We start from the raw sequence: 15,383 nt of genomic DNA, 5'->3' as shown, positions 1-15,383 counted from the left end.
CTCTCTTTATTTCAGAACCCCCTTCCCCTCCCCCATTTCTGAAGAAGGGTCCAGACCCGAAACGTCAGCTTTCCTGCTCCTCTGATGCTGCTTGGCCTGCTGTGTTCATCCAGCTCTACACCTTGTTATCTCCGTCTTTCAGTGTACATGGTTTGGGTAAATGACTTTGCTTTTATGATTGGTAAGTTTTACTCTGCTCCTTCATTCAAATAGTGGCAACTGAACACTTACCTTGTTTATTAACCAGTGTTATTTAATATCTGCTGTTTAAAAAAAACATACAAATTGGATTTTCAATCAATATGCAATGGGATGAAATCCAATCCTTGTTCTCGTTGAAAATGATCAAATACTTTCTCTTAAGCATTGCACATAATATCACAAATTATGAATTTGAGATAAAAAGTGGATTTGAATTCAGCAACTTTGAATATTGATCACTATGGTGTAGCAGTTTCTTAAATGTAGGTGATGAAGGCATTAAAAAAGCTCTGCCTGATTATAAACAGCTTGTGACGGTTTATCACATTCATTTAAATTAAAATTGAATTTATTTTCAGATTTTGTTTTTGTCTCTAAGTGAATATATCATCATTCCTTCAAAAGCACGCAGATGACTGGGATTAGTAGAAATCTCAATGAATTCAATTATGCAGTTCAGTATTACTAATATATTTGGTGATTAATGGTTATCCTTGGCATGTGCATGTTAAAATTACCCATGATTATTGCTGTACCTTTCCTACAGACCCCTGGTATTTTTCTGCTATTCTTTATCAGTGCATGTATTGTTAGGGGATCCTACCCATACTATTAATAGAGTCATAGTTTTTACAGCACTGAAAGAGGCTCTTTGATCCATCGTGTCTGCTCTAGTCATCGAACATCCATCTATTCTAATCCCACTTTTCAGCACTTGGCCCATAACCTTGGCATTTCAAGTGCTCATCAAAACAATTCTTCAATGTCATAAGGATTTCCTCCTCCACCACTCTTTATGGAAATGATTTCCAGATACCTGCAAACCTCTGGGTTAAAAAATGTTTCCTCAAATCCCCTCTAAACTTTCTCCTTGCTTTAAAACTATGGCAAAATCAGAAATTGTTGGAAGAACTCAGCATCTGGCAGTATCTGTGGACAGAAAGCAGAATTAACATTTTGGGTCCAGTGACCCTCCTTCAGAACTGAGTACTGACCCTGGACTGGACCCGAAACTGGACTGTTTTCTCTCCACAGATGTCACTATATCTGCAGAGATTTTCTGGCAATTTCTGTTTTTGTTTCTGATTTCCAGCATCTGCAGTTCTTTGGTTCTTTGTTTGGAGTTTGAATCTATGATGCCTGGTTATAGACCCCTCCCCGACCCAGTAAATGGAAAATTTTCTCCCTGTCTATGGCCCTCAGAAATTTGTACACCTCAATTAAATTCCCCCTTCATGTTCTCTACTCCAAAGAAGACAATTGCTCCCTATCTAGTCTCTGTTCAAAGCTGAATCACTCCAATCCAGGCGACATCCTGGTAAATCACTTCTTCACCCCGTCCAGTGTGGCAACCAGAACTGCACACAGTACTCCAACTGGCCTGGGTAATGTTGTATACGCCTCCGTTACAACCTCCTTGCTCTTGAGTTCAATATCTTGACTAATAAAAAGCAAGTATCCCCTTTGCCGCCTTAACCACTTTAACTAGCTGTCCCACTACCTTCAAGGGTCTACAACATGCACACCAACGTCCCTAAGATGCTTTGTACTTTTTGGGTCCTACCGTTCAAAGTGTATTCTGTTCCCTTTACTAGTCTTCCCAAAATGCATCATCTCACTTTTCAGGCTTAGTTTCCATTTGCTATTGTACTGCCCACCAGACCAAGCCATTTGTTTCATCCGATTGTCTTTTCCTTGGTGTTTATCGCATTGCCAATTTTAATGTTGTCTGTGAGCTAACTGATTATACCTCCCACATTCATGTCTAGATCATTGACATATATAACTACAACATGGGACCCAACTATGGTGTCCTACTGGACACAGGTTTCCAGTCACAAAAACACTTTCAACTATCTCCCTCTGCTTTTTGCCATTGAGCCTTTTTGTACCCAAATTGCCCTAGATCCCATGGGCTCTTAGCTTCTTAACCAGTCTGCCATGCACGACCTTGTCAAAAGCCTTATTGAAGTCCATGTAGACTGCATCAACTGCACTATCCTCATCGACACACCTAGTCACCTCCATGAAAAGTTAATCAAGTTTGTTTGACATGATCTCTCCCTGACTACCTTTGACTAATCCTTTCCACTCTAAATGGAGATTGACTTTGACTTTGACTTTGCCCCTTTCTTGATCAATGGTACCAGGCTAGCTGTCCTCCAGACCTCTGGCACCCCTTCTATGGCCATAATGAATATGAAAATTAATGTCAGGGTCATCCAATCTCCCCTCTTGCCTCTCACTGCAGTCTTGGATACATCTTAAACAGAAATTGCTGAAGGAACACAGCAGGTCTGACAGCTTCTATGGAGAGAAAACAGAGTTAATGTGTGGAGTCCAGTGACCCTTCTTCAGAATACAGCACATGCAGAGAGCCCCTGCTATCAAAGGATGTACATGGTTAGATAAGAATAAAAAGGAAGTTACCAAAAAGGTGATACAAAAGTTTTGAAAGAGTAGGTGCCCTAGAGGAGTATGGAAAGTGCAGGAGCTTGCTTAAAAATGAACTCAGGTTCTCTTGTCCCGAATGTACTTAAAGAAATACATTTTGAATTTTCCTTAATGTTACCCACTGGTGTTTTTTTTCCTGTATCCCCACTTTGCCCTTCTTTAAACATCCCTCTGCACTTACTGTAGTCTTGTAGGGCATTGAACCTTCAGCGTCTACCAGAGGCTTTCTTTTATTTCTTACCCCGTCCTGTACATCCAGGGTTTACTGCACATGTTGGTTCACCTTTTATGGGAACGTGTTTGCCTTGCACTCTCACTATTACTCTCGAATGTTTCTCATTGCTCTCATGTGGCTTTTCCTGTAAGTAGCTGTTCCCAGACCACTTTGGCCAGACCTTATCTTAATAAAATTGGCCTTCCCCCAATTCAGGAGCTTTATTTTGGTCCATATTTGTCCTTTTTACCTTAATTATCTTAAATCGCCCTGAACCATGGTCACCATTACATTTTACATAATGATCATTAGAACTGGGGTAATCTCTCACTATTGTACTCATGTCATCTTTCATTAACGAAGATACCTCACCACTTTTCCTGTTCTTCGAAATGTCACTTAACCCTGAATATTCAGGGTTAACTTTTTGTCACCTTTCAGCCATGTTTCTGTAATGACAATCAAACCATACATATTTATTTTTATTTGATCAAATGATTTGTCTTAAGTAATGCCAATAACACCACACATGTTGAAATTTTGGTATAGAAAGTTCATCACTTCTGTCATGAATGCTACAAACATTCATTTGTAGAGCCTTTAGTTTGGTCTTTTTGCTATTTTTGCAATTTCTAGATTTACCTGCTACTGCACTCTTTGTCCACTCTGTCCCTTCCTGCCATACTCCTAGTTATTATTCCCCTTAATGTTGTGTGGCCATTTTTAATATTTCACATTCCCTCACTTGGTTCCATGACGTCCACTTATTTAGTATATTTAGTTTAAAACCAATCTACTTTCCTAGTTTCACAACCAACACTGGTCTGAGCAGATTTGAGGAGCAAATTATTCCACTGATACAGATTTCACTTTCCCCATGAATTGAAACCCATTTCTCCCACAGCAATCTTTGTATAACACATTTGAACTCTCTAATTTGCTGTACTCTACACCAATCTGTCTGTGGCTTGGGTAATAATCTCTGGATTATTATCTTTTGGGGTTTGGCTTTTTAATACTTGGCTATTGATACAATCCAAGATGGAACTCTTTCCTGGACTTATCCATGCTGTTGGTACCTTTGTGGATGGGCGACAACTGGATCCTCCCCCTCCCACTGCAAATTCCTCTCCAGCCCAAAGCCAACATCCTAAATCTTGGCACGGGGCAGACAGCACAGCCTTCGGGACTCGTGTTCTTGAATGGGGAACATGTCCAATCAATTAACAATACTGTCTGTGAGAACCACTAAATTCCTGTTTACTTGCCCTGCTTGAATGACTTCCTGTGTTATGATGCTGTGATTGCTTTGATCATTCACCATAAAGTCTCTGTTTTTGGCCACACAAGAACTAGACACCTCAGACTTTGTTGGATAGTGATAAGACTCAGGCTCCCCGACTTCTACCTTCTTGATCCCATATTTGCCTCATTCATAGCTGCACCATCCTGAAACTGATTGTGGACCGAATCAGAAGACTCTAATTGAAGGAATGTAACTGCCTTCTGGACAAATGTTTGATCTAATGTTTTTTTTTTTTTGGCTCAATCTGAGTCATGCTGCATTTTTTGGGAGGGTTTCCCCGTGACACTTGGTGGGTTTTCTCAATATATCTTAAACTCATTTTATTAACTGCCTTCCTCACTCTTATAACATTCCATGTGTTGGATTCCAACCCTGTCTTGCCATCTGCCATTCCCAAAACAACTTGCCATTCTGTGGGTATCTCAGAGTTCACTGGCATCCCATGTATTCATGCCATCTTTAAAAGGCTGTTGTGCACCAGGACAAGCTGTGTCAGGGTACGGCTGCCCTGCACGGTTCCTGACATTGTGTTGAACATGGCTGATAGGGTTTTATTAATGGAAGTTGCCCTGGAAGTCCTGCTGGTTGGGATGGTGCAGAGGCAAGACTTCCTCTTCCCCCAGGAATGGGGATAGAAGCCAGACTATGCCAATCTGCTCTGAGACTGATTACCAGACCAGAGCGTGTTGACCAGAAATGTAGCCCGCTCCAGTCCATAAGCTGGGTGTGCGTCCCTGAGTGCACTGTGTCCTTACAGCAGTGTGACAGTGAGACATTGAAGTTCAGAAGTATCCTCTGTGTGGACTGGAGATGTGTCAAGAGGGTTCTTAGAGGCTGGTACATATTGGATGCCAATGTCTGTAGATGTGGGGTGCATGTGGCCAGTGCCAATGAGGTGTGCATTGACATGTTGGTACCTAGTATCAGCCCTGGAGATCCTTTCGACTGAGCAGGAGTTGAATTCGCCAGGGATCCATTTTTGAGTATTCTTGACATCTGGCCTATTTGGCACATTTGTTAAGATAGAAGGGTAATTATTAGTGAAGTGAGTTGGGCTGTCAGCAATCTATTTAATAAGCAATAATTGACAACTTGACACTGCCTAGTGAGAAACGTGCCATGCTGCTTATGTAAAACATAAAAGATGCAGCGATATGCTCCCGATATTAAAATCAGCCTCGCTGATGTCATCTGACTCTACACAATTGCCAGGCAACATCAAGAAAAAATTTAACCATCATAACTGATGTTCAGTGGAATTACCATTGCCGAATCCCCCACTATCAACATCCTGGCAGTTAGCATTGAAAGGTCTGAGAAATAGTCTGTTATAAAATTTTAACACTGAGTCCAGTTGCAATAGTCAAGTGGTGTCTTTATTAAGTTAATGCTGGACAGTCCAGGTGCTTCTCCACCAAGGGTCAAATGAGCACAATTTATGTAAGTTTGCATTATCAGTTACTACTTAAGGATATTACATAGGCTGAAGCCACAGCACAATTTCCACCAGTGGGCTGATAATTGTGTTTCTGTATAGTGATTGCAATGCAGAGACTTGGTATTGTCCTTCGGGAGGCAGTAAAGAACGTGTGTATATTCTGCATAAAAGGTTTATGGGGCTGAATTGATGTGGTTTGAAACCATCAGATCATTTGCCAGTGACCTTCCCCATTTCTTAATTAGGTTATTCTATACATTGGGTCATCCCGTGTCCTTGTCTGTATATGCTTTGGCACCCTAGCTGCTGGTTATGACTTACCTTCTAAAATAAATCCAAATTTTACACCTTCACAATTGACCAGAAACTGAAATGGACCAGTTTTTAAATACAGTGACTACAAGAGCAGGTTAGAGGCTGAAAATTCTGTGGCTCATAACATTCCTGGATGGATCCAGTTCAACAATATTCAAGAAGCTTGTGGCCATCCAGGAAAATGTAGCCCTCTTATTGGAACCCTATCCTCCACCTTAAACTTAATGCATCCACCACTGATCCCCAGTCGTGGCAAATGTACCATTAACAAGATGCACTGCAGAAACACGTCAGGCCTCCATCAATCTTCCAAACCCGTGACATCTACCACCAAAAAAGACTGGCAGTTGACACATGGGCATATCAACGCTTTCAAGTTCCTCTCCAAACCATACAGCATCCTGGCTTGGAGCTGTATTGCAATTTGTGTGCTATCATGGGCATTGACCCTAATTGGTGCTGCAGATATACCTACATCCCACTGGCTGTAGCAGTAAAAGAAGTTGGCTCACTGCTACATTCTCCAGGGCACTAGGGATCAGCAACAATTGCTGCTGTAGCCAATCATGCTCCTGTCCCATGACAAGAAAAGCAGTGCTGTCACAGTAGAGTTTGGACTGATCTGTGGTGATGACAGTGCCATTCTGGTCCTGTAATCCTGCAGAATATACTGTAATGAAAGCCACGATGTATGAAAGATAAGATGGAGTATTGTAGGCAGTTTTGGTTTCCCTACCTGAGAGACGATATACTTCCCGTGAGAGGGAATGCAGCAGAGATTCACTCAGCTGATACCAGGGATGGCAGGACTGTCTTATGAGGAACGATTGGTTCAACTGTGCCTGTATTCACTAGTGTTGAGAAGAATGAGCGAGGATCTGATTGAAACATATAAAATTATAACGGGGCTGTACAGATTAGATGCAAGAGCAAAGCAGTTTTTCCTGGTTTGAGACTCTCGAATTAGGGGTCAGGATCAGGGTAGACTATTTAGGACTAAGATGTAAAAATTCCTTCACAGAAAGGGTAATGAATTTCCTGCAAAAGACACTGAATATATTTGACAGATTGAAACCTTTTTAGATTCTAAGAGCATCAAGGGGAATGGGGAGATTGGGGAAATGTGGCCTTGAGATAGAGGATCAATTATTGAATAGTGGAGCAGGCTTCAAGGGCTGAATGGCCTACTCCTGCTCTTAGTTGTTATGTTTCTGTAAAGTGTGCAAGATAGAAATTTAATGGTCTGGTTGGATAAGCACGAGGAGCTGTAATTTCTTCGACTTTTGAGTTGTGAGGCTTTAGCTGTTGGATTCCAGAAGAAACCCATTGTATGCTTGGAGTCCTTTTAAACTTTTATTAAGCTGACTTGCCCGTAAGCTGCTCAACCTTCTGGCAAGTTGAAGTTGAGGTTAAAGGAGGAGTGTACACTGCATAATGGGCACTGTTCTTGTGGATTTCTTGGCAGCTTGGCTTGGAGGAGCTTAGGGCAGGTTTTCTGTGTCTGTCAGACTTGGTGAACTGAAAACAAGTGACTGAGTGAATAATTACAGACAGAAAATGCCTTAAAAATACAAGCCCCAAAGGAGCAGTAGTGGTTGTCCTGTGAGGGCTTGACTAGATAACAGAGAAATGATGGATGTATTTGTGTTTTTCTGGGCATGATCAACAATTATTCATGACTGTTTGTTTGTTTGTTTGTTTGTTTGTTTGTTTGTTTTACCCTCTCCAGTAAATTGAGCAAATTTTCTGAGGACTCCACATGCATGTCAATCAATGGAACGACCTTGAAGAACTTGGAAATTTTACAAAACCAGGTACGAGTAAAAGAAATGACATATCTCATTACCCTCAAGTAGCAATGCATGGACTGTTGTTGGTTAACATAGCAATGAGTCAGTGAATGGAATCTCCATTTGATTTGTTTCTTGTTTCCTGTCGACCCCCACCACCGCGCCGACCCCATCCCAGTTGATTATATTGAAGTATTCACTTATTTATTGAATTCACAGACAATCAAATGCAGCAGTAGTCAGTGAAGAGAGTTTGTGCGACTTGTAATCCATTTATTCTTATTTAGTGAATGCAAATACCAGGAACCCACTGATAGCTGCCTTTGTTCGCTGAGTCTAAGGTGATCACTCTGCCATTAGTTTGGAGAGGGAACACCTCCTGGTACAGGTGCAATAATGCAGCATTGTTTGTGCCCCTCCACAAAAGCATAAGGAGTATGTACTGAGGCTCAAGTGGTGAAGGTTGGCTACATAGGGCCCCTGGCTGGCAAGGATCATCCAGAACCTGTTTAGGAAGCACAACCCTTGCTGTGTTAATTCAAAGCCTACCATCTGACAATCTGGAGTTTGTCACACGTCGCTAGTTTGTGACTTTCTGCTTACCATATCTAAGTGGCCTCTGATATTTTGTATTTGCAGGCTAGTCAACACTGGAGCTTCACTGTGGAAATCTGATTTTGCCCTCTTCTCAGTTATACACTTATTCATCCAGCAGGGACTAGTAGTTATAAGTAAGGTAATCTGGACAAGGATTTCCATCAATTAATGCACGGCTTTGGAATCCATCAAAGCATTTTAGCCGTTATCACAATTTTGATCAACTAACTCAGCATAGCATGAGGATCCAATCTGACTTTTTCTGCTTAGCTCAGATTGGCTGAACCAATTGGTTGCCCCAGGTTTTGAACAATTACTGTGTATATACGACACAACTTTACTAATATTTGGACTTGAACTCATACTTTCAAGTTTGGAAAGAACAACTTTATGATGAAAATTCAGATTCACCTTGGTGAAAAATGGCCATGTTATATTTGCTTAACTTTTCAGTTATGCAATAGGAATTCAAACTAGTGGTGATAGAGAAAGAAAACTCGTAACAAAGGTTTTTGTAAAATAAAGTAAAATTAAATTTTGATTTGGAAATATACATAAGCTAATGTGTAATCTTTCTCTTGGCAGACCACTGGCACAACAAAAGGTAGTCTACTTTGGGTACTTGATCATGCCCAGAATTCCTTTGGGAGACGGCTTCTGAAGAAATGGGTGGTACAGCCTTTAACGAAAGCAAGGTGAGATTTAGTTTGTTGTTCAATGTTGAGACTAATTGAGAGTTGGGCTGAAGCTAGGTGATTGAATTCACTGGAATTAAAATTCAGGATAAATCCCAGCAGATCGGTATAGGTTTATGAATACCTCAGTATGTCGTAGGTTTACGACTACCTCCACATGTTTTAGTTTACGACTAACTTAGTGTAATGTAGGCTCACAACTACCTCGGTGCGTCTTAGGCTTGCGACTACTTCAGTGCGTTGTAGGTTTGCACCCACCACGGTGGGATGCAGGCTTACGACTACCTTGGACTGATAAGGATACGGATTATGGTTGATCTGCAATCATTTCAAAGGACATACTTCTAATTTTTTTTTTAAGGATTGATGCAAGCAACTGAGTTAGTAACTTTAGGGATTAATACAGTTGCTTGTGGAGATGATCACACTGCAGATTAACCTCTTGATGTTTTAAGACCTACGGCTTAGCTACATTAAATATTCTGCACCTCATTCCAGTTGTGTGCACATGCCCATAAGAAGGACAAATGTGATCGAAAACATCCGTAGGTGGTAGGTATTTTGGCAGTCCAGATCATTGCACTTGAAACTTATTCTTTTATCCTGTTTGTGATGAACCCAATCTCCTTTTATGCTGCACAATGCAGTCTAATGAAAATCCTCCTTTTTAATCAGTAACAATCTGTTGTGGGTGGGATGATTTTGTTTTCAGCAGTGTTTCATAGAGGGTAAGATATCTGCAGAAGAGGCTCTTCTGTGTTTCTGTTTTATTGTCATTATGGCCTATGTCATTGTTATGTAACAATAGCAGCTTGCTTACAATTTAAATTCATTTATGTTTAAAGGATTGAGAGAAATGTGTAAGAACTGATCATTACATCTAGTTACTGTTTCAGCCAGAGACGTTGTGCCAGTTTCTTTTGCATACCAAAGAAAACATTGTGTGTGGGTACATAAAATGTTGCAGAAGTGATAGATTACAAAGCGAATTGTGTTTTCTTCATAAGTAATAGGCATATGAAAGCTTGGAGAGGTCCATATGTGCAGTAACTGGAGATTGCATCTATTTACTGCAGATCTGTATTAGATATAAAGTAAGTCTGTTCAAAGATAGCACTTTTTAAAAATTTATTCAGATATATTTGCAAGTAGCTCTGCATTGTGCCAATAGCATTGCTACTTGACTATCTCCTTTTGGGTTGAATGAGTGGAAAAGCCAAAGAGGTGACAATACGACAGGTAGAGTGTCAGCCATTGGATTTGGGCATTTGTCTATGTATTGCTGATCAGTACAGAAGATGTGATTCTGTGGAAAGCAGCAATGAGGAAATCAGATGTGAGGAAATGAGAAGAGAATGTTGTAAAATCTCCAACTTTGAAGATTTTTTGCAAAAGAAAACAATGGGGCAAAAAGTCTGATGTCAGCATCTTGTGATTCATCATTGCGCAGAAACTCACATAGACCGACCAACAAGAACAGGCAGAGCTAAGTGTCTCACCTCTTGATCCCCTCAAAATCCAATAAATCCCATTCAGCGTTTGTAAGATACTTGCCGGAAGCATGACGAAACATTCACTGTTCATCTGAATGGAGTGACCTCAACAACAATGAAATTCGACACCATCCATATCAAAGCAATCTGTCGATTGGTGCCCCTGCTATAGGACTGAATATCCATATTACTGCTGACAATACATGTATGATTTCCTGAATACACACCGGCAGTCCACCAATATTACTTTGACTACATCTCCTTCCTTTGCAATGTCTTTATTGCAGTAAAAGTGGCAGTGTGGAGGGAAGACCATTATCTTGAATTCACTCATCATTGCCTTGGACATATAATGTTACTCCTTCATTGTCACTGGATCAATGTCTTTGAATTCCTTAACTTAGTAAAGTTGTAGGAACACTATCATTACAAGTACTGCAGCAGTTCAAAGAGAAGATCCACTATTATCTTTTTTGGGGCAGGTGAGGATTGTCTGTATTTTGAGGACAATTTTGGTTTAGTTTAGTTACAAAGTAGAAACTTGGAAAGGGGAAGGTCATTGCCATGTTAGTTGCTGTTTTGTATTATGATCTGAATTGTCCAGATGATTGGAGATTTGTGCTGCTATTCAACTTTAATTTCAACTGTTAAATCCCTTGGCACAGAAAGCAAAAGTGAACTAATTATTTTTGCATGGGCTTTGTTGTCTGTTGGTACCAACTGTGGTTCATTCAACCATTTTCTGACTGTGTCAAACTGACCTCAAAGACTGTACGCCTGATTAAATGTTTTCAGGACTGTAGGGGTATTCCTTTTTAGCAGCTTCTTGTATATATTTTCTGTGTAATCCTCATGATATTGGTGATGTCTCACTGTTGTACAATCCGGTAAACAAGGAACATATGCAGTAACATTAACTGCAGCTGCAAGGGGAAATGAATATCCATTTTCTGTACGATGCAAATACGTGAATGCTTTCTAATTTGTGTGTGCAACTCCTCCTTTCATTGTATCAAAGTTAGAAATAAATTTCAATCAAAATAACATTAAAAATATTTGCTGCTATTACTTTGATTCCATTGTGTTTTTAAGCACCTCCATCCCTTTTGAGCATGTATATACTCTTCGAACCACCACACAGACATGAGAAGTATCAGTGAGCCATTTATATCACAAATCTCAACTAATTTGGTTCCTGATTAAAATGTAGACATACAGCCTGAAAGGAATTATATTTGAGATGTATTTCTGGCTGAGGCAGCTGGAAGTACTCACTGATTTCTTGGTTCATTTTCACCTGATCCACCAGCAATGGAATAGTTTAGCTCATTACAATATTTTAAGTTATCATTGACTTTCTTCAATTCTCTTTTTATACTTCTAGTGAAATTAATGCTCGATTGGATGCCGTCGCTGAAATTCTGTCATCAGAATCCATTGTCTTGGCAAAGACCCAAAAGCTCCTGTCTAAGCTCCCGGATCTGGAGAGAGGAATCTGTAGTATTTACCACAAGAAGGTACACGAACAAAATACATGTGAATCAATGCTCATTCATTAGAGGAGTTTATCTCTTTTGAAAACAATCATTCGGTCATACAGAATTTAAGTACTGCTGACAAAAGATACATTTTGTTGAAGCTTTTTATCTTGTAGTTATCAGGAAAATTCACAAGGATACCAATTCAAGGGGAACCAAATGTTATACTGCATTTGAGGAGAGTGCTGATTGATTGGCAACTAGGTTCTGATTAGTAGAGGTCTTGACGTGGAGAATGTACCAGTTAGCTAATGTCTGAAAATTAACAGCCAAGCTGTATTCAAATTTTAAACCAGGCAGATGGAGTCTGGCTCTGATTAGACAGGCCATTGCCTGAGAAATGAGCCAATGAATGGCTGTCACCTGTTTTGTTGAGTTGTAGCAGGAGCAGTGTTTATAAATTTTCTTTCTGTCTGTAGCAGTGTCCAACTTTCATTTTCCTGTTTATAGTCCAAGAGGGAAACATGTGGTCCCTTACACGGATTCACTGATATGCGTGACCAGTTTGGCCCACAAACTTTGCAATGGTGCCAAACATTCAGTTACTTGTGAAAATCAAACAAGTCATTTGGCCGAAAGCAATATCTATGCACTAAAGCAGCTAGAATTCACCTTCTACAGCACACACTGGTTTATGGTTGAATAGACAGAAGAAGAGGAGTTCAAGCCTAACAAATATCTTTTCCCATTTAATGTGGATTGAAGGTATGCCAAAAGAGAAACTATGTGCAAGGACAGATTCCTCGTTTTTAATGGTCAGAGAAATGTTTAGTGATATTGTTAATTGCAATGGTAACAGCTTCTCATTAAATAGGTTTATGGTATGGATGCATTTTAAATGGACACTGTTTGTAGTCCAGTTATCTGTTGAAGAAATATTGTGGCTTAAATGGACCAAATCAAAAGATGAAAGAAATTTCTGCAGTTCAGACCAGTGTAAGGAATGGCATAAACTAGTAATCGTATTACTGATCTGTTCAATCTTATCTCACATAAATGCCCATTCAGTTGTGGGACTGTGTCACACTTCACTGTTTGCCAGTACCTTTGGAAAGGAAATCTGGTATGACCTTGGATTTAGTACACACTTTAACAAATCCAACAGACACCTTACCTGTTCTAATTTAAATGTTGGTCGAAATATGTTGTTGATCCTGTAATTGGACAATATCTACTGGATAATCCTGAATGTGTGAAGAATTATGCTGAAAACCAATCTTTTTCATTCACTCATGGGATGAGGGCACCACTGGCTAGGCCGGCATTTATTGCCCATCCCTAATTACCCCATGGGCAGTTAAAGAGTTAACCATATTGCTGTGGGTCTGAAGTCACATGTAGCCCAGACCAGGTAAGGATGGCAGATTTCCTTCCCTAAAGGACATTAGTGAACTACATGGACTTTTCCAATAATCGACAATGGATTCATGGTCATCATTAGACTCTTAATTCCAGATTTTTTTTATTGATTTCAAATTCCAACATCTGCCATGGTGGGATTTGAATTCAGATTCCCAGAACATTAGCTGAGTTTCTGCATTAATAGTCTAGTGATAATATCTTTAGGCCATTGAGGATTGTCAGTCAGGCTCAAAGTGTGACAACCATATGTTGTTTTTCCTCTCAGGACAGTTCCCTGATCAATCAGGTTCAACCTGTCTGGTCTAAAATTTAAACAAAGCCTGGCAGTTAACTGCCAATCACTATTAATGAGTGTATCCTTTATAGCAATGCTTCTACCAATTGGAATCTATCTATTAGTCAATAGGCACTTTCTCTCCTGTAGTTGAACTGTTTGTTTTCCCCTTTAATTGGTGTACTTGCAAATTGTTCTCATGAGTGAAAGTTGAAAAGCTTCGAGAAAATGTCTCTTTACAGTAATACTCTTTGAAAATTATTAGGAAGAGGCAGAGAAAATAATCTTTGTGCATATGAGTAATTTAGTGCTATGGAAGCCTCCTCAACATTCGGCAGTTAGGAGAATTGTGATTTTGCAATTTACCAGGAAACAGATTTGGATTAAACCCTGGTTTATGCATGATATTCAGGTAGAAGTAACAGTCAAATGTTTTGACTTTTTGAACTGTAATGGGATATCCTTCCAGTTAAATACAAATGTTCTCAGCATTACTGATGACTCACGTGGTCAAATGAAAATGGAACTTTGCCATGAGAAAGAAATAGGAGTTCAAGTGTGCAGTACTGCCATGTTATTTTGGACAAGAATTAAGTGAAAATGAAAATATTAGGAATACCTAGCCCATCAGTTTGGTGAAAATAAGAGAAAACTGGCTTGATTTTAGCTTTGAGGTGAAAACCCCATGGCTGGGTGTGTTTTGGTGCTCAACCCCACATTGTGCTTTAACAGGGACACAGAAATGCACCGGGCAATGGGATCCTGACCTCTAGTACTAGAATTGAACCTTGTTAACACTGGCCTTTTCTCCACAGACAGTCAATGTGGTTTCTGACTTGGCTGATTTATGACCTGGGAGGAGGCACACTGCCCAGTTGGGCACAGTAGGTGGGCTCCAGAGGCTGCACAGTCAATCAGTGATTGTCCAGTCTTAAAATTGGTCAGAGATGTCACTGATTTTGCAGGCCAGAGAGAGAAAGAAAGACAAGATAGAAGTACGGTACCTTCATACTGACCAAAGTATGTATTCAAATACTAGCCGTGTCTACCAAGCCATTATTATTGAGGGAACACTGTTCCACAGTATCTCCTGTGGCTGTGGATCTGGCTGTTTCTTCATTGCAGATGCAGGGTTGGTGACCTGAGGGTGATGGATGTGGTTGTGTTTGGGGGCGGTGTTAATGAGAAGTGCTCGAGGCATCTTAAAAAAGAAAGCCCACAGCCTGTCACTGAGAGTGGGACTTCATTCTATCAGCCTTTCATTCTGCCCCAGATTGCCAAATTCCAGTCGTGTCAGAATTTTGGTGCCTCAGTTTAATACCTGCTGCTTGTGGGTGGATGGCTGTCAAACCCCACTCCTGAGCTAACCTCTTCCAAAGTTGTCAGGAGGTGGAACCATTGTGGTAAACATGCAAACTGGCTGGCACTAGGACCCCGTGGTATCCCCATCTGCGGTCCTGCCCTCTTGGAAACTCCATTTGGCATTTGGGTTCGATGAACCTTTGGCACAACTCCAGTTAATGGGCAGATTCTACAGAAATTCTAATCATTGAAACATTAATTTAACATTGTTATGCTATAAGTCCTTTGTGTTTTGTGTTTTATTATCTCCCTATGAAAGTTGTAGACCCAGCCGTAAATTGAGAAATAGATGAAATGAGCACAGTCTTCATTCAAACAAATTTCATCAAAATTACTAACTGGTG

At 40.2% G+C, this 15,383-nt stretch overlaps 1 protein-coding gene across 1 annotated transcript in view; it reads left to right on the top strand.

The window, feature by feature from the left end:
- The window catches only part of msh3 (mutS homolog 3 (E. coli)), a 268,529-nt gene that overhangs the window by 76,950 nt on the left and 176,196 nt on the right, over positions 1-15,383 (top strand). Inside the window, exons 9-11 of the mRNA XM_048593784.1 lie at positions 7,658-7,742; positions 8,901-9,010; positions 11,888-12,020. Of these exons, the coding sequence (XP_048449741.1) occupies positions 7,658-7,742; positions 8,901-9,010; positions 11,888-12,020 (328 nt within the window). The remainder of the gene's footprint in view (positions 1-7,657; positions 7,743-8,900; positions 9,011-11,887; positions 12,021-15,383) is intronic.

The sequence above is a fragment of the Rhincodon typus genome, chromosome 3 (genome assembly GCF_021869965.1).
Source record: "Rhincodon typus isolate 14 chromosome 3, sRhiTyp1.1, whole genome shotgun sequence".
Lineage (NCBI taxonomy): Eukaryota > Metazoa > Chordata > Chondrichthyes > Orectolobiformes > Rhincodontidae > Rhincodon > Rhincodon typus.
The sequence above is the reverse complement of the archived record's forward strand: the minus strand, read 5'-3'. Positions and strand labels throughout refer to the sequence as shown.